Source organism: Symphalangus syndactylus, chromosome 19, assembly GCF_028878055.3.
Source record: "Symphalangus syndactylus isolate Jambi chromosome 19, NHGRI_mSymSyn1-v2.1_pri, whole genome shotgun sequence".
NCBI lineage: Eukaryota > Metazoa > Chordata > Mammalia > Primates > Hylobatidae > Symphalangus > Symphalangus syndactylus.
In genome coordinates, this window is record NC_072434.2 from 47,264,725 (window position 1) to 47,287,691 (window position 22,967).

Consider the following 22,967-nt stretch of genomic DNA (forward strand, 5'->3'; position numbering starts at 1 on the left):
TGTCTTAAACATCGTTACGTTCTTCCTAGTTTGAAATTTGTTCCCTCTGATAAAGAAAACAGAATAAAGGAGTTAAGATCATACCACATGCTTCAAGAATTTGTTGTTGTTCTTATTCCAAACACAGTTTTAAAAAAAGGATATTTTTCTTAATCTGATTTATTTTCAGAATTTAGCCTTCCTGACACTCTTTTCACAGATCCATGGCTCTTGGATATGTAGCCTCCCTTTTTACCTGTGATGCAGGTCTTTTAAAAACTTTTGGTTTTTTATTAAAAGACCAGTATAGCCTATTATTATTATTATTATCATCATCATCATCATTATTATTATTATTTTGAGAGGGAATCCTACTCTGTTGCTCAGACTGGAGTGCAGTGGCACGATCTCGGCCCACTGCAACCTCCGCCTCCCAGGTTCAAGCAATTCTCCTGCCTCAGCCTCCCGAGTAGCTGGGATTACAGGCGCATAGCACCACACTTGGCTAACTTTTTACATTTTTGGTAGAGACGGGGTTTCACCATGTTGGCCAGGCTGGTCTCGAACTCCTGACCTCAAGTGATCCACCCACCTCGGTCTCCCAAAGTGCTGGAATTATAGGCGTGAGCCACCATGCCCAGCTATGCTTATTATTTTTAATATAATAACCAGTAGTATATTAAGATAAAAAATAAGAGGCCTGGTGGGGTCACGCCTGTAATCCCAGCACTTTGGGAGGCCGAGGCGGGCAGATCACGAGGTCAAGAGATCGAGACCATCCTGGCCAACATGGTGAAACCCTGTCTCTACTAAAAATACAAAAATTAGCTGGGCGTGGTGGTGCATGCCTGTAGTCCCAGCTACTTGGGAGGCTGAGGCAGTAGAATCACTTGAACCTGGGAGGCGGAGGTTGCAGTGAGCCGAGACTGTGCCACTGCACTCCAGCCTGGCAAGAGAGCAAGACTTCGTCTCAAAAAAGAAAAAAAAAAAACTCCCTCCCCCAGCTTCAATTCCATTTCCCAAAGACATCGTATTGATTTCCAACATATGCATGTCCTTTTCGAGCAAGCTTATCGAGCACCCTGTAGAACCATAATCTTTTGTTTGCCTCTTCTTTTTTCTTCTTCATTGGGTTTTTACTCTTTATGAAGAATCACTGGAACTGGGAGTTTCTGGTCTCCACTGAGCCATCTTTCCTCCATCAAGTTGTCAGATGTAGACTCTCTGAACTTACAGAAAATTCTTGAGTGAAGAGAAAATCACCAAGGTGCTTAAGGTTGCTTAGTCCCTAAAAGTAATCCGTTCTGTTACACCATCTGCTGTGCCTTGGAAAGGAAAATCCTTTGGTCTTTAACATTAAGTTCTTACAAACACCAAGTGTTTTCCCTTTATTGCCAAGAGTTTGGAGATGTGAAGTAAAAGGAAAGAAAAAATGTTCTTTAACTTTCTTTCCTGTTTCAGCCAACTGGCTCTCAAGAAAGGACAGGGGGTTGGGAATCATCAAGTAATACTATAGCAAAAATATATACACTAAAGTTTATAGAAGTGTTAAAATTTATAGAAGCTTTGAAATTTCCAGCATTAATGCTCAGATTCCATTTGTGTATTCAATCACTTATTGAAGCCTTTTATGCCTGGAGTATGAAAGTTTAAAAACAGGCATGGTTCTTTCCTGCAAGATTACAATAGTCTAGTGGGAAAATATGCAGGAGAAGAGCTTACTATGACACAGAGTATTAAAAGCCACAGAAGACATTTAGATGTAATGGGAATGTCTGTATTGTGAAAATACTGAAGAGTCAGAAGGATTTTCCTGAAAGTTGAGTTGTAAAGGACAGGAAAGAGTTCTGAGAAGAGTTAGGGAAAGGAACTCTAGGAAGTCGATGGTCAGAAAAACCATTAGTCCCACTGGGAATGCTCTAAAATACAGTCAATCTATGTGACTTCTTACAAGGACATAGGCATCTTTTTTCTTTTATTTTTATTCAAACACAAACAGGAAGAAAAAATAAATACGCCAATATGTTAATGTTAACTTTATTCACACAAAAGTCAATGGCATTTTTAGCTGTGCACACACCACTCCTGTTTCTACCTCCTTTATAATACTTAGCACATTCTAGAGTCCCCACACTATGTGAGTTGTGTATACATCTGCCTTTCCCACTAGTAGTCAGGCTTTAAGTCAAGAATAATAAATCCCTTTCTTATTTTTACAACTCTCACATTACCCAATTCCTAAATATGGGCTCAGTAAATCCTACTGAACTCAAATGTTACCTGTCTACCACTGTGTACAGGCTCATCCATATTTGACCAAACCAAACCATCACCACCACCAACAAAAGGTTACTCACCAAGCAGTGGACAACACAGACATTTTTGGGATTCTGCAGTAGCCAGTTATACATATTCCGACACACAGCAAAAAGGTTGTGCAGACTGGGAGCCTGCCTAATGGGCCAACTGCATTCTGAGACCTAAGGGAACACAGCAAAAGGAAATGAATTCCTCCAGCAACTTCCTCTTCATAAGCAGGTTATCACACCAAACAACATCTTCTGGAAGTGATACCACATCCTCTCTTAATATAGGCAGGAACAGGGTCGAAATGCATGAAGAAGAGGGTGTTTAACACAGCAATTTTTTTAATTAAAGAATTCTCTTTCAGTAAAAGTATGAAAACACATTTTACAGCACATTTTAAATTAAACTAGACCATTTCAAGTAAATCCTTGGATTTTTTCTATTCTGTGAGGTTATATAGAATTTCATTTCTATTAAGCATAAAATGTTTTGACCTCCCCCCAAATGTTTAATTATAGGGTTAGAAGTCCTGCACCATCTCTAATTTATCCCAGCTCTCGTGATAACATGAAAAGTGCTACAGAGTGAGCCAAAGGCAGGCTTGTGCATGAATCTATTTTTTTTTCTCTTTTAATCAAAGGACACAACTTACAGGGGAAACCCTTGGCATTTTCATTCATTTAACATGCATATTCTTTTCACACATTATGGATTATCAACTAAGTTCTAGGAATATTGCTTGGCTCTGATCCATGCAACAATAATCTAAGACAGGTATTAATATAATCCCCATTTTGCAGGTGAGAAAACTGACTCTCAGAGGTTATCCAGAGTCACACTGCTGCTCAGCGCCAGCACTACAGCCCAGATCTTCTGAATATAAATCATCATGTTACAACAGCACACTGGCTGACATTATCATTTGCCTCAAAATACTGTTAAGGCATGATCCCTAGTTGATTACATATTTACTAATTTAGCTAAGAAACAACAATGAGAAGCTTAGAGTTGGACAAACTTCATAACGACTTTAAGCCTCTCTTTCTTCATAAAATGTGGTGAACAGTACCTCTTACATAACTCACAGGATACTACATGAACAGGTACTTCAAGAGCTTAGCTCAGTATCTGACACACCCAGAGTGATAATAAATGTTGGCAGTTATCATTTTATCAGGTAACTGCCAGAGCAAAGCCCTGCAGTCAGGACTGGCCATGTTTGAAAAAAATGAAGTCCTTCATGGTGAGAGTGTAGACTGAAGGGCCAGATCATACAGTCTTGTTAGGGAGCTGGGAGAATATTTAAGAAGGAGAATGACTCTCAGATCTACATTTCCAAAAATCTTTCAGGCTCCAGTATGGAGAATAGAAATGGATAACAAGATCCTAAAGGTAGGGAGACCAGTCAGGAGGTTGGTGAGGAGTGTCAGTAAGGGATGATGGTGGCTAAGGCTAGCTGAGTAGCAGTGGGGTACAAACACACTTGAGGGACTCAGCAGATAGAGAGGTGGTGGGACACCTGGACATAAGACAGGTGATACATGGTGGCAGTGTGTGCATGTGGAGGGGTGTACTGAAGAGTGTGTCAGGGGAGAGAGAGGAAAGAGTCAAGCCTGAACTCCAGGTTTCCAGCTTGAATGGCTGGATAGAAGGATACAAGAAGTGCTATTTCCTGAGATACAGAATTCTGGAGAAAGAAGAGGCTTCATACAGATGATGTCAGAATGTGCTCTGCAATCCCAAATGTCTCAATTCCTTCTATTTGACCATGGGAAAGGGAGGCAAGAGGAATTTGTTTGATTAGCCCTTTTCTGGTAACCAGATAATAAATAATCAAAATATGACTGGAAAATTATCTGTGCTCTTGGTAGAGCTGACATCTAAAAGCAAACACATTGAGTTTCTCTCTCTGGGGCTGCCAAGAAAGCCCATTCTTTTTTGTTAATTTGTAACATTTTTCTACAAGATGACTGTGGGGCAAATGGCAGAAGACCTTCCAGGTTACCCACTTTCATATACTTTTGGGAGGGACAAGTATGGTTTATTAAACAAAGTATTTTAAATGTTTGGCATAGCTCCCAAACAGTCCAGGGTGATCTAGTATTGGCCTCTGTCAATTTAAACTTTATGATGGCTTGCCCCTTTTACCCAACACGATTCAGGACTGTTTCTGGTCTAATCTTTACCCACATATATATTCCCCATTGATGTGTTTGTTTTCAAGGAATGGAAATGACTTACTGACTAAAAATACAGAATAACTGGGAAGATACATTTTGCTGTCAAAGGAATCATAAAATGTACATTTATACAAGCTCCTTTCTGTCTGCAATGTATTTTCTTCTCTTAGTAAACTTCAATTCATCTTTCAAAATCCAGGTTCAAGATCTAATAGGGCTTATTGACATTTACTGAATATTTTACCCAACTGCTGCAGAATTTATATTCTTTTCATTAGCACATGGAACATTTTCTAGAATAGACCATAGTCCACAAAACGAGTCTGTACAAATTCAAAAACACAGAAATTGGCCAGGTGCGGTGGCTCACACCTGTAATCTCAACACTTTGGGAGGCCAAGGCAGGAAGATCATGAGGTCAGGAGTTCAAGACCAGCCTGGCCAACACAGTGAAACTCTACTAAAAATACAAAAAATTAGCTGGGCGTGGTGCCAGGCGTCAGTAATCCCAGCTACTCAGGAGGCTGAGGCAGGAGAATCACTTGAACCTGGGAGGTGGAGGTTGCAGTGAACCAAGATCACGCCACTGCACTCTAGCCCAGGCAACAGTGCAAGACTTCATCTCAAAAAAATAAATACATAAAATAAATAAATAAAATAGAACTCATACCAAGCATCTTCTCTGACCACAATGGAATAAAACTTTACAACTAAATAACAAAAGGAACCTTGGAAAATACATGAACACATGGAAATTAAACAACCAATGAGTCAATGAAGAAATTAGGAAGGAAATTTAAAAATTTCTTGAAACAAATTAAAATGCAAATATACAAAAACATATGGGATACAGCAAAAGAAGTACTAAGAGGAAAGTTTACAGCAATAAACACCTATATCGAAAAAGTAGAAAGACTTCAAATTAACAACCTAACAATACACCTCAAGGAACTAGAAAAGCAAGAACAAACTAAAGCCAAAATTACTAGAAGGGAAGAAATAATAAAGACCAGAGCAAAAATTAAGAAAAGTAAAACTAAAAAGAAAAAAAGATCGACAAAATAAAAGGTTGTTTTTTTGAAACAATATACAAAATCAATAAACCTCTAGGTAAGCTAAGAAAAAGAGAGAGAAGACCCAAATAAATAAAACCAGGAATGAAAAAGGAGACCTAACAACTGAGACCTCAGAAATACAAAGACTCATAAGGACGGCTACTATGAACAATTATATACCAATAAATCAGAAAACTTAGAAGAAATGGATAAATGCCTGGACACATAAAACCTACCAAGATCGAACCATGAAGAAATAGGAAACCTCAACAAACCAGTAACAAGTAATGAGATTGAGGCTGTAATAAAAATTCTCCTATCAAAGAAAGGCCCAGGTCCTCACGGATTCACTGCTGTATTCTACCAAATATTTAAAAAAGAACTAATATTAATCCTACTCAAACTATGTTTTTAAAAATGGAAGAAGAGGAAATACTTTCGAACTCATTCTACAAAGCCAGCATTACCTGATACTAAAACTAGAGAAGGATACAACAAAGAAGGAAAACTATAGGCCAGTATCACTGAAGAACACAGATACAAAAATCCTCAACCAAATACTTGCAAAACAAATGCAACAACACATTAACTAGATCATTCACCATTATCAATAAAGATTCACTTCATGGCCAGGCGTGGTGGCTCACACCTGTAATCCCAGCACTTCAGGAGGCTGAGGTGGGCGGATCACAAGGTCAGGAGATCGAGACCATCCTGGCTAACACAGTGAAATCCCGTCTCTACTAAAAATACAAAAAAATTAGCCAGGCGTGGTGGTGGGCACCCATAGTCCCAGCTACCCGGGAGGCTGAGGCAGAAGAATGGCGTGAACCCGGGAGGCAGAGCTTGCAGTGAGCCGATCACATGACTGCACTCCAGCCTGGGTAACAGAGTGAGACTCCATCTCCAAAAAACAAAAAAAAGTTTTACCTCAGGGATGGCTCGATATATGCAAATCAATAAATGTTATATACCACATTAATAGAATCAAGAACAAAAAATACATGATTATTTCAATAGATGCTGAAAAAGTATGTGATAAAATTCAACATCCCTTTATGATAAAAATCCTCATGAGGCTGGGCTCGGCAGCTCACACCTATAATCCCAGCACTTTGGGAGGCTGAGACAGGCAGATGACTTGAGGTCATGAGTTTGAGACCAGCCATGGCCAACATGGTGAAACCCCATCTCTACCAAAAATACAAAAATTAGCCGGGCATGGTGGCAGGCGCCTGTATTCCCAGCTACTTGGGAGGCTGAGGCAGGAGAACTGCTTGAATCCAGGAGGCAGAGATTGTAGTGAGTCAAGATCACGCCACTGCACTCCAGCCTGGGTGACAGCAAAACTCTATCTCAAAAAAAAAAAAAAAAAAACTTCATGAAAATAGATATAGAAGGAACATACCTCAAAATAATAATGGCCATCTATGACAAATCCATGGCTAACATCGTACTGAATGGAGGAAAATTGAAGGCCTTTCCTCTAAAGAATGGAACACAACAATGATACCCACTTTCGCCACTATTATTCAACATAATACTGGAAGTCCTGGCCAGAGCAATTAGGCAAAAAAAGAAATAAAGGACATCTAAATTGGAAAGGAAGAAGTCAAATCACCCTTGTTCGAACTCAACATGATCTTATGGCTAGAAAAACCTAAACACTCCACCAAAAAAACTGTTAAAACTGACAAACGAATTCAGTAAAGTTGCAGAATACACAACCAACATGCATAAATCAACAGCATTCATATGTACTAACAGCCAACAATCTGAAAAAGAAATCAAGAAACCAATGCCATTTCCAATAGCTACAAAAAATATAAAATACCTGGGAATCAATCTAACCAAGAAAGATCTACACAAGAAGAACTATAAAACTGATGAAAAAAAATAGAAGAGGACACAAAAAAAGGAAAGGTATTCCATGCTCATGGATTAGAAGAAATAATATTGTTAAAATGGCAATACTACCCAAAGCAATGTACAGATTCAATGCAATCTCTATCAAAATACCAATGACATTCTTCACAGAAATTTAAAAAAAAAACCCTAAAATGTATGTGGAACCACAAAAGACTCCAAATAGCCAAAGCCACCCTGAGCAAAAAGAACAAAGTTAGAGGCATCACATTATCTGACTTCAAAGTTTATTATAAAGCTACCGTAACCAAAACAGCATGGTACTGGCATAAAAACAGGCACATGGACTAATGGAACAAAATAGAGAACCCAGATATAAGTCCACGCATTTACCACCAATTCATCTTTGACAAAGATGCCAAGAACTTACAGTGGGAGAGGACAGTCTTTTCCATAGATGGTGCAGGGAAAAGTGGGTAACTATATGCGGAAAAATGAAAATAGACCTATATCTCTCACTATATACAAAAATCAAATCAAAATGGATTAAAAACTTGAATCCAAAACCCGAAAATATAAAACAACTAGAAGAAAACATTAGAGAAATGTTCCAGGACATTGAGCTGGACAAAAATTTCTTGTGGAAGACCTCAAAAGCACACACAACCAAAGCAAAAATACACAACTGGCAGTATATGAAGCTAAAAAGCTTCTGCAAAGCAAAGAAAACGATCAACGAAGTGAAGAGACAACCCACTGAATGGCAGGAAATACTTGTGAACTATTCATTTGACAAGAAATTAATAACCAGAATATATAAGGAGCTCAAACAACTCAATAGTAAAAAAACAAATTAAAAACTGGGCAAAAGACTTGAACAGAAGTAACAGATCTTCAAAAGAAGACACAGAAATGGCATACAGTTATATGAAAAAATGTCCAACATCACTAATCAGAGAAATGCAAATCAAAATCACAATATAGTGCCATCTCACTTCAGTTAAAATAGTTTGTATCAAAAAGGCAGGTAATACCAGATGCTGGTGAAAATGTGAGAAAAGGGAACTCTTACACACTGTTGGTGGGAATGTAAATTAGTACAATCACTATGGAGAACAGTATGAAGGTTCCATATGACCCAGCAATTCTACAACTGGGTATATATCCAAAAGAAAGGAAATCAATATATCGAATATAAAGCTGCACTCCCATGTTTATTGCAGCACTATTCACAATAGCCAAAATATGGAATCAACCTAAGTGCCTACCAATGGATGAATGAATAAATAAAATGTGGTAAACATACACAATGAAATATCATTCACATAAAAAAGAATGAAATCCTGCCATTTGCAGCAACATGGATGGAACTGGAGGCCATTATAAGTGAAATAACCCAAGCACAGAAAGAGAAATATTGCATGTTTTTTACTCATATGCAGAAACTAAAAATGTGGAGCTCATGAAGATAAAGAGTAGATTAGTAGTTACCAGAGGCCAGGAGTGGGAGGGGGATGGAAGGAGGAAAAAATAATATAAATGTAATTAAACTGTACACTTAAAATGGTAAAAATGGTACATTATATATGCATATTTTAACTCAAATGTTAAAAAAAGAAAAAAAGTTCAAGTGTTCTATTGGCTCTGACTGTTTATCTAATACTCACAGACAGAAATGCTTAGTCATCTTTATACTCATGCCCCTGTTTATTTTCATCTATTACAGCTTTTTTCAGTAGAGCAACATGGTTAAATCCACAGGCTGGATTTTCACTCTGGATTTACCGTTTACTACTTGATTAACCTTAGGCAATTTACTAACCTCTCCAGGCCTGAATTATCTAGTGTGTAAAGTATAAACGAGCATTATAGGATTGTTGTCAGAATTAAGTAGCACAACATAAACACAGTAAATGCTAGCTTGTGGTCAAGCTGTACTGAATAAACTGCTTATACCTGTCTCCCCTTCTAGACACCGAGCTCCATGAGAAGAGAGACCATAACTTACTCATTTTTGTAACCCCAGTGTCCACTGTGCATGTGTTGCTCATGTGGTAGGTATTCAGCAGGTATTTGCTGAGTGAATGAATGAGTGAAAGAATAAAGGAATGAACCCCATTTGGCAATCTATTTTTATAATAAGATTTGTCCACATGTACCATATCTTGAGGAGGGAACAGGTGAACCAATTTTATTGGGTTTTTTTTAGACTGTAACAGAATGAAAGTATAGAAAATTTATTTCCCCAGCAATATTTCTGAAGGTTTTAAAAACTAGCTATCACACACACACACACACACACACACACACACACACACACCAAATGTCAATATCTGTAATGAGTCTCAGCTAAAAGTTGGCTACATTATTCTTAGCACAATAGGCTAATAGCTCCAGAATCATTAACTCAATCAAGTAAATAATATTAATTTAAAGTACTCCATAATTATATATTTACTTGATATATAATTATACACCATTAAGCAAACATACAATTAGAATTTTTTAAAAGCGTGTGCTCTGTCTAAAAGGGGAAAACATTAAGGCATAAACAAAACCAACAAAATAAAAAAGGAATTCAATCACTGCAAGCTATTTTTGTAGCTCTCTGGGGTTCACAGCTTCATGCAGTAACTGACACTTCTCAATGCTGTCTCCAGTTTTCCTGAACACCTTGAACACCTCCTGGGCTTGCTTAGCATCAGAGGACACCATACAGATTACATGGCTGCTATGATACCACCCAGTGGGAAAAAGAGGCCAAATCATCGCTAGGGCTGGATGCCATTCGATTTTCATCTCTCCACCATCCCTTGCCCAAGATAGGATGGGCAGAAGCAGCCATTCACTAAGCATAGGAATGAAAGCTTCTACAGAGGGTATGACTTAATTGCCATATCTAGTGTTTTATGAATCACGCACCATTTTTGGAGGATGAGGATAATTCAGTCAATCATTTATTGTACCATTTTATGATTACCAATGTTAATCATAGCTACTACTTACTGAATGATGACTCTAAGCAAGACACTGCTATCAAATTTATTCCTTACAACAAACCTACAAAAAAAATTTTAAGAGTGCTTGTGAGATAGGCACTCTCTTATTGGCATATCCATTTTACACAGGAGAAAAACGAGTCCAAGGAGAGGTAAAAGTGACTTGCCCAGGAAGAAGAACAGCTGAGATGTGAACCTAGGGTAATTTTTAAAGTCTAAAGTTTGTATACACTATATGGCTTCATCTCAGTTTAAAAAAATAAAATTTGTGCACTCTCCATTATACTATATTGTCTGATGACTGATAACAATAACTCCATCTTGCATTTGTAGAGTGGTTACAGCTTCAAGTGATGGCTGTATTTTACCAGGGTTAAGACACTCAGTTCATGGAAGGCTTCATAACTAGAATGTGGGAGTCTCTGGTCCTCTGGCCCCCAGGCCAGGGATCGCTTTTTTCACTCCAGTTATTTCCTGTCCTGACACTGAGGCATGGTGGCAAAGTGAGAGATGAAGTATGCGCTATAAACTTGCCCCACTCCAGCCAATCTCCCACCAACCTCCCACCAATGCAGAAACAACTGGGAGCTATAGCGACCTCTCTGGTGTGCTCAGGAAGAAAAAGGGGTAAAAACATTGACCATCAATCATGAGTCCTTTAAGACAGCCAAGTTGATAATACATTTTCCAAAAATCAAATTGCTCCCAAAGGGAAAGAAATCCTAGAAGATTATGTCATCTAGAAATAGTTAAGAGGGTAGAGTCTAAAAGAACCAGCTGGGCTGCAGATTTCTTTGCTCCTAGAAGGACTCTGTCACCATACCGTCCTTCCTGGGTGAACAGTGGAAGGAGGAGAGACAAAGTGACCCTAGAATAGCATTAATCAGAACTTAAGAACTTTGGAGTCAGGTTAGACTTGGTGTCCATTCATCCAGCTTTCCATTTGTTGCCAATAGCAATGCCAAGAAATGTGTAAAGGTTCCTGATATTCTGGGGCACAGCTATAAACCTTCTATGCAGAAACCAAATCAGTGTATACATGCATACACACACATATGCATGGAGTGGATGGGAACAGTGTTTATGTTGGGGATGATGAGAAAGGTTTAAGTATAAATAGTGGTGTTGATTATACAACATTGGGAATATAATTAATGCCACTGAAATTGTATGCTACAAATGGTTACAATAAGTTTATATTATGTATATTTTACCACAATAATTTTTTTAAAGGAGTGGAAACAGATGGTTAAGCTCTCTGAAGCCTACCAATAGATCTACATACACAGAGGAGTCATTATGAACATCTGGTTTAACTGAAGCATTTTGTTGGTCTCCAGGACTTCATTGTCAGCATCAGTACTCTTATTTCCTCAAGGTAGATATTGGCTATAAAGAGTCAAAAAAAATTGAAAAAAATAAAAACACCTGAGGTTCAACACATCCTTTGCAGTCCTTGAATAGGTATTCTAGTACTTCGCTTTTGAATGCTGGGCTATGTGCTATGCATTGTTTTGAGTTGTAGCCTCTGCTAAACTGAGACGAAACAAAGTCCTATTTTAACATTCTGTGACATATGCAAATACGTAATGGAAAACTGAGGAAAATAGTATTGATTATTTCATACAATTCCTGTCAACCAATGTGGCTTCTAAGAAAAAAAGTGAATCAAAATACAGAATGACAACCTTCAGCAAAGTAAAATCTTCCTGGAAACAGCCTGTCTTTGCCAACATCACTACCTACATCCTCAAATGCAGGTTTGAACATACACAAACAATCACAGAATCATCATGTAAAATGACTGAATTCAGGTTTCAAGGCACAGAGGTATATGACGTGGGCAGATCCAGACTCCCAAGAGTTTATAAATAAAAAATTCCTATGACTTTATACACCCTTATGAATCTATAAATAAAACCAGTTCCAATGTTTAGTATTTATGGTAGACTCTACTGTCAACATTTATGAAATAAGGTTTAATTTCAGACGTAGCACTCCACAGAACTGGAAGGAGTAAGAAATGCTTCTAGTCCTCATGAACTGAAAGGTAAAAACAAAGAAAACTTTTCTAAGTCATGCAACAATGAGATGCAAATCCATTCACAGTGTTAGTGCTGGGGAAAGAAAGCTCTAGGAGTTTGAAAAGAGATGTAGGCAAATCAAAAACAACGGTAAGATGGAAATACTATGGCTTTGGGACTGCCTCCCTGAGATGCAACTAAGGGTAAAGGAGACAGGTCAGAGGATCCACTTGCATTCTGCCAAATTCTAGGACTATCTAGGAAGAGCTAAAGATGTAGTGCAATCCTGTGTTTTAGGAGAAAGAATTGGAAAAGCCTCGTGGCATGTGGAAATCTTCTCCTTAGCAAAATTAGGCAAATAAAGAAGAAGATGGGCTGGGGGTGGTGGCTCACACCTATAATCCCAGCACTTTGGGAGGCTGAGGCAGGTGGATCACTTAAGGCCAGGAGTTCAAGACCAGCCTGGCCAACATGGCAAAATCATCTCTACTAAATATACAAAAATTAGCTGGGCATAGTGGCACACATCTGTAATCCCAGCTACTTGAGTGACTGGGGTACAAGAATCAGAACCCAGGAGGCGAAGGTTGCAGTGAGCTAAGATCATGCCACTGTACTCCAGCCTGGACAACTGAGTGAGGCACTTTTGGAAGGAAACGGAAGGGAAGGGGAGGGGAGGGATGGGGAGGGGTGGGGGAAGAAGAAGGAGGAGGAGAAGGAGGAGGAGGACGAGAAGAAGAAGCAGCAGAAGAAGAAGAAGCAGAAGAATAAGAAGAAGAAGAAGAAGAAGAAGAAGAAGAAGAAGAAGAAGAAGAAGAAGAAGAAGAAGAAGAAGAAGAAGAAGAAGAAGAAGAAGAAGAAGAGGGAGAGGGAGAGGGAGAGGGAGGGGGAGGGGAAGGGGGAGGGGGAGGAGAAGGGGGAGGGGAGGGATGGAGGAAGGAAGGAGGAAGGGAGAAGAAGGAGGAAGAGGAGGAAGAGGGGGAGGAGGAGGAGAGGGAGGGAGGGAGGAAGGTAGGAAGGAGGAAGGGAGAAGAAGGAGGAGGAGGAGAAGAAGAAACAGAAGCAGCAGAAGCAGAAGAGGAGGAGGAGGAAGAAGAAGAAGAAGAGGAAGAAGAAGGAGGAAGGAATGAAGGGAGGAAGGAAGGAAGGAAGGAAGGAAGGAAGGAAGGAAGGAAGGAAGGAAGGAAGGAGACGAAGGGTGTGTGACATGGGTAGCTTTTAAGGGAGAAGGAGTAGCTCATGAAAGATTGCGTGTGTCTGTGTGCACATGAGCACATGCATATCCCTAGTTTGAGCATATGGTTTTTGGGCAATGAAGAGTGGTAAAAGATGAAGTTAGAGAAGCAGATAGAGGCTAGATCATCAAGAGACTCACAAGATATTTTACAATTTGCATAGGCAAGAAATGACCCCACTCCGCTGACCTATATAAGCCTTTCTCCTGCTCTAAGGTCTAGCTGTCACTGGAGTCTCCCTTTACTAATCTCCCTTGGCAGGTATTGTAAATATTATTTGTACTTATCTTTAGAACGTCCTGGGTTCTCTCGCCAACTAGGCTTAGGTGTCTTGAGAACACAAACCAAATATTTATTTTATATCTATAGTGTTTAACAATTCTTTCCATATTCATGCTTTTTAAAAACATTGATTATCTATGACAGGAACTGTTCTAGGTATCCAAAAAAAAAAAAATGCTCCCTCCTCTTCCAGGGCAAGTAAGAGCAGCCCAGGGTAGGTGTTTAATATGTAATCTCTGATTTCTTTGGTAAACCCTTAAGTCCAGTCACAAAATCTTTAGTTACACTGATAGATGCCTTTCATTAAAAACATCTTTATAGAGATTGCCTTTTATAAATATCATACAAAGAGACATCTTTATATGTATAAATGCTTCCATAATGATATCTTTATTTACTTTCAGAGGGAAAATGCTCCAGATTATCACAGATCTTTCAAGGTCAAATAAAATTTCTATGAAGTATTGTGTAGGATGTTCCACAGTCCTTAAATTATGAAAATAATGGCACTGACTTAGCCTCCAATTGAGAAAAATAATTCAAAAGATTTGCCTTACATTAAGAACAAAACATCTATCCACATTTTTGTTTGATGTTAATTCACTTGTTCTGAATTAGCTAATAGATGGAATAAGAGTTGGAAGGTTATTTTATTACAGAAGATTTTAAAGAGACGCATTTAAAATCTTCATTATAGAATGGCAATTTAGATCAAACCACTTCAGAATGGCGTTATCAGTGCTTTATCAAAGAGTGGTCCCCGCAGCAACATCAGGAGCAGCCCCCAGGAAGCTGTTAGAAATGCAGATTCTTATGCCTCCCTTGTCCTTCTGAATCAGAAGTCTGTGTTTAACAAGCCCTCCAAGTGATTCTGATGCACACCAAAATTTGAGACTGTTCTCAGAATACGCTGAAAAAGAGGTCCTTAAAACTCTCCCATATCTTATTGAATATTAGGGCAGGAAGGAGCCTTACAAAGCATGTACACCAATTTTCTTGTGTATTTTACAGATCTGGAAACTGAGGCCCAGAGATTACCAATGGTAACTGGAATTTGGAACGAAGTGTGTTCCAGCATCAAAGCTAAGATCCTAGATACACAGCATTGTCAACCAGCTATCATTTTACACATTTGACATCAAGTTTCACTTTTAAAGGATCCATGCATAGAAAGTCCATTCTATTTATTAATAGACCCAAATGAAGTTGCAGAACCAATCATATCTAGAGGCTAAGTCAAAAATATTTAGAGATGTTCTTGAGAGGGGAAAAAAATGCCTTTTTTTAGTAAGTCAGAATTCAGTGGCCAGAAATACCAGGCTCGATATCAGATTCAAACCTAAGCCAACTCTCAGTTCCTTAACCAGGCTGAAACTAGGAATATTTCTCTCCCTAGTTCAAAAAACTTCTTAAAATATATTAATGGAAAGACGTTCCCATTAATACTTGTCGGTACTGGTCTATCCACACCGCCTCATCTTGATACCAAGTAGCAATAAAGAAGGGTCAAAGGCATAATTAGTGTAACAGCATGAAGGCAGCCAACTGCCCTAGGAGCAGTTCCATCTCCAACTTAAGCCTCATGAACAATGTGCCATGGAACAACCAGGCACCAACAGACTTGAGACCCCAACTTCGATGGTATTTCATTGACAAATACACTTTCCTGCAAGTATCCTCACCCAAGGAAAATCTTAGGATACCTCATAGCAGCCTAATAAATATTTTGTGGACAGAAGTGTCCGGAGTGTATAGTTTTTCCAGCTTCAGATGCCTAAGGGCATATGCTTTAAGGGTATCTCTGAGGAGGAAAAGCACCATCACATCTTCAACAGTACGATCTCAGGGCTAAAAATCCTTACCCGGCTGTGAAACTTGGCAGTTCGATAAGACTTAGGTGACAGATTGTATACTGTGTAGTGGTCAAGATGTCTGGAATCCAAAAAGCTTCGAATGTCATCAACCTGATTCCTGAATCCTATGTCAACATTGTCCAGAGGAAAGGACATCACTAGGAGAGAGATCACACAGAAAGAAAACAGGTTAAATGTTTAGGTCTGCTATAACGATGGGCAGCAACTGGAAGCTGAGCCAAAGCACTGTTAATAAACATGAGAAACTTACCAATAATTCTGGAGGTAACATAAGTGAAGTCTAAATCTCCCTTTGTGTAGCTAAAAGCAAGACAAACATGGACACTCATTAAAATGATCCAAATATGCCAAGATCTCTCTCTCTCAATCACTTGCGCATATGAACTGGGACACTGCTGTCCAGGGGGCATGTTTTGACTCCCCTCCAGCCCTTCTCTCTAACAAGGAAGAATCACTGACAAAAGAAAGCCCGTGACCTCCGGGGTATAAATATGCCACTCCAACTGGTGCATTCTAATGCCCTTGTAGGTGCCACTTCATGATCTGAATCAATCTCAGAATAGAAAACTCTGCTTATTTATCAACACCAATTGTTCTAGCTTCTTTGCCTACCTGGAAATATCTTCCATAATTGTAAGTGGCTAAGGGGTAGGGGAAGAAGTGGTTGAGAAAAAATAAATGACACCATTTTTCTGCCTACCAGGCCCTGGTTGAGAATCAGAGGTAAGAATAGTTTTATCTTTGAACAAAGATTAAAATTTTGATTAATACATTGGACTTGACATTTGAATTTCTGATTTAGAACTGCATATTGTAACTTGAAGTGACCCTAGAATTTTCTAATACTAAATAATAAAAAATAACTCCTATGACCTGCTTATAGAATTTTCATACAGTGGAAGAGTGGAAAACTTCTCTCACTGAATAAATGTATAGGGCTAGTGGGAAACAAAAACAAAGTTCTGATTTGATTACAATCCATAGGTAATGCTTATTCAGATTGCATGTATATTTTAATCTCATTTAATCCCTAAACAACTCAAAGACACAAATCCTGTCAGGGTATAAAAAAAAAAGCTCAAAAAAAGCTCTGAGAGGTTAATTAACTTGCCTGAGGGCTCTTAGTTAACAAGGGCAGATATTGCATTAGAACCCAAGATGTTTGATTCTAAAAACAGGGAGGGCAACCATTATACTCTAATGTGGCAATGAACTGAGTCCTCCCAGCCCCTGCTTATAGCTTCTAAAGGACTTAACTTTATGTCTTCAATGACATTTCTCAGTTGATCACATCCCATAAAATTATATCCCAAAATTGACACTCTTTGAGCCAGACAAGCAGCCAGCGGGTAACCAGATCCTTTGAGAGCATGGGGATCCACTAAATTAACCGGGAAGAATGTGCGTACCTGGTCACAGATTGTATCACTCTAGAAGATGTGTCTTTGAGGGTGTCTTTCAAGTTGTCCTTTAGGTTACTAAAGAGCCTCCCTGCACCTCCTTTTACCATGTCAAAGAGACCTCCCCCATAGCTGGGCTCCATGTCTGGAGATGAGGCACCTGCCAAAAAAAAAACAAACAAAAATCGTGATGGCAGAGAATCCACAGAAAACCAACCCCTCTTCATTCTTAAAACATACACAGACTGTCTTTAAGAGTCTGGGACAGATATTCCTGGAAATTGTGTCCCACTCTCAGAACTTATAGACTCTGAGTTATGGCATTGCTACTGGTCCTCAGGGGAGACCCAGGTCAGTCCTTCAATGAGTCCCAGGAACAGAAATCTCCAGTATTGCCACCACTAGCCAGGTGTGACAATTGAGTGCCTGAAATATGGCTAGTCTCAACTGAAATGTGCAGTAAATATAAAACACACAACACATTTCAAAGACTTGGTGCAAAAAAAAAAAAGAATGTAAAGTATCTCAATATTTTTATACTGATTACATGTTGAAATAATAATTTAAATATATTGAATTAAAGAAATTATACCTTTAAAATCAATTTCACCGGCTCTTTTTTACCTGTTTAGTGTAGATACTGGAAATTTTTAAACTACATATGTGGCCTTTATTGTACTACATTTGGACAGTGCTGCTCCAGAGAGACTGCTGAGGAAGAGCAGTCGTCAACTTCAGTGAGTCCAGGGCACTCCTCGGCCCTTTGATGAAGCTGACTATATTAGAAGCCCCATTCCATGGCTGTCCCTTAAAGCACTGCTTCACTTCTATCATGAAAAACACCTTCTGAAGGGGCTTTAGTACAGCTTTTAGGCCTTAGGATGCATGGTGGCCATTAGTGCTATCTGTCAAATATTTCAGGTTCTCTTCCCTTATAGCTTTTTAAAATTGTGCTTTTTGGCACCTTGTGCTTAGCTCCAGTCCGGGGTTTCTCAGTCTCAGCACTATTGACATTTTAGGCTAAATACTTCTTTGTTGTATGTGTTTTGAGGGGGCTGTCCCTGTGCACTGCAAGGTGTTGAGTGGCATTCCTGGCCTCTATTCACTAGATGCCAGTAGCACCTGCCCCAACCCCCACTCCACCTCTGAGTTGTGACAATAAAAAATGTCTCCAGAGATTGGCAAATATCCCCTAGTGGGGGCAAAATTACCCCTGGCTGAAAACCACTGCTCCAGCCTACGTGTGTGAGGGGAAGTGCTGTGTATCACAGTGTATGTTGTGCATCACTTCCAGGGTACCTTTAACTGTTAATGTGATATTCTCCGTAGATTTCTCTCTCTCTCTCTCTCTCTCTCTCTCTCCCTCTCTCTCTCTCTGTATCTCTCTCCCTTTGCCATAGCAACCAGCAAGGTTGGAGACTGTGGCTGCTCTGTCCAGGACTTCTGGGTCCCAGAGAAAGGAACTATGTGGCAGATGACCTTTGGTGACCCAGGTGACCTTTGATGAATATTTGGCATGAGTAAGTAATATGGTTTGGTTCTGTGTCCCCACTCAAATCTCATCTCAAGTTGTAATCTCCACTTGTCAGGGGAGGGACCTGGTGGGAAGTGATTGGATCATGGAGGTGGATTTTCCCCATGCTGTTCTCATGACAGTGAGAGATCTGATGGTTTTAAAATGTGGCACTTCCGCCCTTGCTCTCTTTCTCTCTCCTGCCATCATGTAAGTTGTGACTTGCTTCCCCTTCACCTTCTGTCATGGTTGTAAGTTTCTTGAGGCCTCTACAGCCATGTGGAACTGTCAATCAATTAAACTTCTTTTCTTTATAAATTACTGAGTCTCAGGTAGTTCTTTAAAGCAGCGTGAAAACAGACTAATACATAATGCTAAATGACGAGTTAATGGGTGCAGCAAACCAACACGGCACATGGATACATATGTAACAAACCTGCACATTGTGCACATGTACCCTAAAACCTGAAGTATAATAATAAAAAAAATAAAAATAAAAAATAAAGAAAACAGACTAATACAGTAAGAAACACCTGTTTGTTAATAGAAGCCACCGATCTTTTGGAAATGTTCATAACCAAAGCACAACCTAACCTATGCAGGCTGATACAGGAAGGAAGCAGGAATCTGTGTAGAGGAGGTGGTTAACGTGAACAGTGGCCAGGTTGGGCTTTAAGGCCTAGCAGTCAAGAGCGTGAGTCATTCTCACCTGGGTTCCTGCCCGGCTTTGCTACCTCTAGCTGTGTGACCCTGGAAGTCAGTCTTTCTAAGTCTCTTTCTTCCCATCTGTAAAACAGGGATAAAAATTGTGCCTACTCCACAGGGAAAGATTAAATAAATGCATATAAAGCTGTTGGCATAGTACCTAATAAATCTAGGGGTCAAGAGAACGTAGCTAAACTCTATTATGCCGCATCCTGAAATTCCTGTATTGATGGTATTTTTAATCTTTGTTCACTGTCCAACTATATGATGACAAAAGACAAGAATGGCATCTATTCTTTTTCAAAAATTGCAATATATAAGATTTTCAAAATAAAGAATAATAAAAATATTCATGTAATGGCACTATAATTGCTAACTTATATATAACACTACTATCTGGTAGGTATTTTTCTAAGCATTTTATCTATATTCACTCATTTAATCCTCATAGCATCCCAATGAAATAGATAATATTATTATTCCTATGTTATAGATCAGAAAACTGAGGCACAGACGTTAAGAAACTTGTCTAAGGGCATACAAGCTAGTGAATATTTATTTACTAGCAGAGTTGAGATTGAGCCCCAGGCAACCCTTCCAATCACATCCCACTTTCTTCTCCTAATATCAGCCTGAATTTTACATTTATCATTCCAATTAATTTCTTCAAACTTGTATTACATATGTTTGTATCCACAAAAAAAGTATTAATATTATTTTCCAAGATTTCAAGCTGTACATAAATGGTTTTCTATTTGCATAATTCTGCAACTTTATTTTTTTTCACTTACTTTTGTTTAAAATTCATCTATGCTGGTACCAAATGCAGCTTTAGCTCAATTAATATGTGTATCAATTACCCCACTGATGGACACATAGTCTATTTGTTATAATAAGCAACACAGTGAGGAACGCATGACTTTGATAACATATATAACTCTCTCTAGATTATACCTACAAGCAGAATTTGCCAGTAAATAAGGTATGTACATCTTCATATATCTAGATATTGACAAATCATTCTCCAAAGCAGTCACAGCAGTTTAAATTCCCATAACTAGTACATATGTGTACCTTCACTCTATATTCTCCTTAACACTTAGTATTGTCAGACATTTACATTTTTACCACTTTGTCAAGTATAAATAAGTATCTCACTTTGGTCCTATTTTGGTAATTTCCCTGATTACTAGTGAGGTAAAGTATCTCTTACTGTGCTTACTGGCCAGGTGGCTGTTCTTTCAATCATATTTCAGGTACCAGTACACTCCTACATGCCATTTAGATGTTCACACATATATCTATAAATACATGTTGACTGTCATGTTCTTCCATCCTGACCTTAAGAGCTATTGATACCTAACAGATGTCTAAGTCACCATTAGACATCTATTAGAAAATGAGGCTCTGTTAGAAATTGCAAAGAACATTGAATACTGGTAAACAAACAATGAATGGACATATGGACAAACATTAATCATCTCTACCACTAACTGAGCTCTCCAATGCAACAGGAACTGTGCTCAGACCTTTGTGATAGTACAGTTTCATACAGTGGGAGAGTGGAAGTGGTTATTAACCCCAGTTTACAGATGAAGCAATGGAAGCTCAAAGGAAAGTAACTCACCAAAGAGTCCAGTTAATAAGTGGAAGAGTCAGCGATTCAAACCCAGATCTGTGCAATTCCAAAGCCTTGCTAATCTACCATTTCACACTATTCTACATCTCCACTCAGCTCAGGATTCCAACAACTATAATCAAGATGAGCCTTACCTGCCTATATACAACTTCCTCTCTCCTATTCCCTGCTCTCCTCCACCTCCCACCCACACACCTTTCATCTGGCTGCTCTCAGCAGCAGATATCCCCACAATAAGCACCCTCATAAATCACTGCATGCCAGGCAAACCAAGTCAATCTCATTACGCAGGCAGCCGAGCCTCTGTCGCCCCCACTGCTTCACAGCCCTGAATGAAAGGCCAGGAACAGGTCTAATGGGCAGCTCCACAGACTACGGCTAGTGTTACAAATCTGAGAATGCTCTCGTGTCCTGTTTCATATGAAATAGAGCACATTATTTCCCTGTAAACACACCCCACCATGTAAAAATCTGTATCGTGTTTTTGTTTTAAATATAGTGAGGATAGAGCAGCACAAAATGTTTATAATTCTCCCATTTCCATCCCTGTAACATTTCCATGTGTTCAGCCTGAACACCCCTTTGATATATAACTGTTTAAGAGATGACACCAAATTGATTGGATGTCTCTTCAACTCTCAATTTTATGCTGGAATAGAACTACAAGGCACCGGCCTATTAAAAGATATAAATATCCTTGATGATCTAAAAATCAGACTCTCACCATCCCTCAGGCTGCATGCTCTGCTCATTAGAGCTTTGGAATGCTGCAGAAATCAGAACAACTTGCCAGAGTCCGTCTGTAACCTTCATATATTCAAATTATACGTTGAACTGGCCAGGACACACAAAAAAAGAAGAGGGGCATTATTTGACGGTGCTCTACTGGTTCTTTTCGGTAGATATTCTGGCTTTCCCTGATGAGCCACAAAAGTGCCAAAAGTGCAGATTCTGCAAATATTTTAGCCTCAGCTAGTTAAGAGAAAGGGCAGAGAGGTTTCAAAATATGGCACAACGAAGAAGAAAATGGTGCAATGAGAAAGAAATGCAGAAGATAAACAATGACCACGGTAGATCAAGGGGTAACAAACTGGATCCCATGGGCCAGATCCAGTCCACGGCCTGTTTTTGTACAGTCTGTGAAATAACAATGGCTTTTACATTTTTAAATGATTGAAAAAAGTAGAAAGAGGAATGATGCTTCATAACATGAAACTGATACGAGGGTCAAATTTCAATGTCCAGAAGTAAAGTACCCTTATGTGTTTACATCTTGCCTATGGTTGCTTTCATGCTACAATGCAGAGTTGAATAGTTGTGACACAGATCTTACGGCCCACAAAGTCTAAAGCATTTACTCTCCAGCCCTTTACAGAAAAAGTTTTCCAACCCTTGCATCAGATGGTTAACACTACTTGCGTTCTTAGGAATGCAGAGCTTGCTACCTCCAACACCTTTCTAAATACTTTGGCTAAAATGGCACCCAGTGGAGAGAACACTCTGTGCTTACTAAGGGTCCTCAGGGATTTGAGGGTGTATGAGAGTGGAGGTGAGGACATCAGAGTTGAGAGAGCATGTGAGTGCCATCCAAAGAGAAAGGTCCAGGACTGCCTCTAAGGCTCCAAGTAGATTCTTGTTTCAATGATGTCTGTGGTGTGAAAATCTGAGCCCACCAAAGACAAACATTAGAGAATTGCATTTTTACCTCTGAGTCACTTTAAGGGTGTAAGAAATAAGTTTTCCTTGGGATTCCTAATGTTTGGGAAACTAGAAGCAGTATCCTATTCCTTCCAAGTTGTAGGAACCTGACCAGTTCTTGCTGTCAAGAGTGACACAAAATTTGTGTTTCCTGGGAGAGAATTTCTGTCTCCCACTAGATTGCTAGTTAGCTGTTTGATCATTTATTTGT

The 22,967-nt window shown here is 39.1% G+C and overlaps 1 protein-coding gene across 5 annotated transcripts in view; it reads right to left on the reverse strand.

Annotated features, from left to right (window-relative positions):
• DNAJC6 (DnaJ heat shock protein family (Hsp40) member C6) overlaps positions 1 to 22,967 on the reverse strand; it is a 162,394-nt gene that overhangs the window by 34,818 nt on the left and 104,609 nt on the right. For 4 of the 5 annotated variants that reach the window (XM_055233606.2, XM_055233605.2, XM_055233608.2 and 1 more), the window contains 4 exons: positions 17,211 to 17,361; positions 16,052 to 16,101; positions 15,790 to 15,938; positions 2,337 to 2,459 (listed from right to left, as the gene is read on the reverse strand). In XM_055233606.2, coding sequence (XP_055089581.1) covers positions 2,337 to 2,459; positions 15,790 to 15,938; positions 16,052 to 16,101; positions 17,211 to 17,361 — 473 coding nt within the window. Of the gene's footprint in view, positions 1 to 2,336; positions 2,460 to 15,789; positions 15,939 to 16,051; positions 16,102 to 17,210; positions 17,362 to 19,423; positions 19,501 to 22,967 lie in introns of all 5 variants that reach the window. The other variant, XM_063613298.1, reaches the window with a different exon arrangement.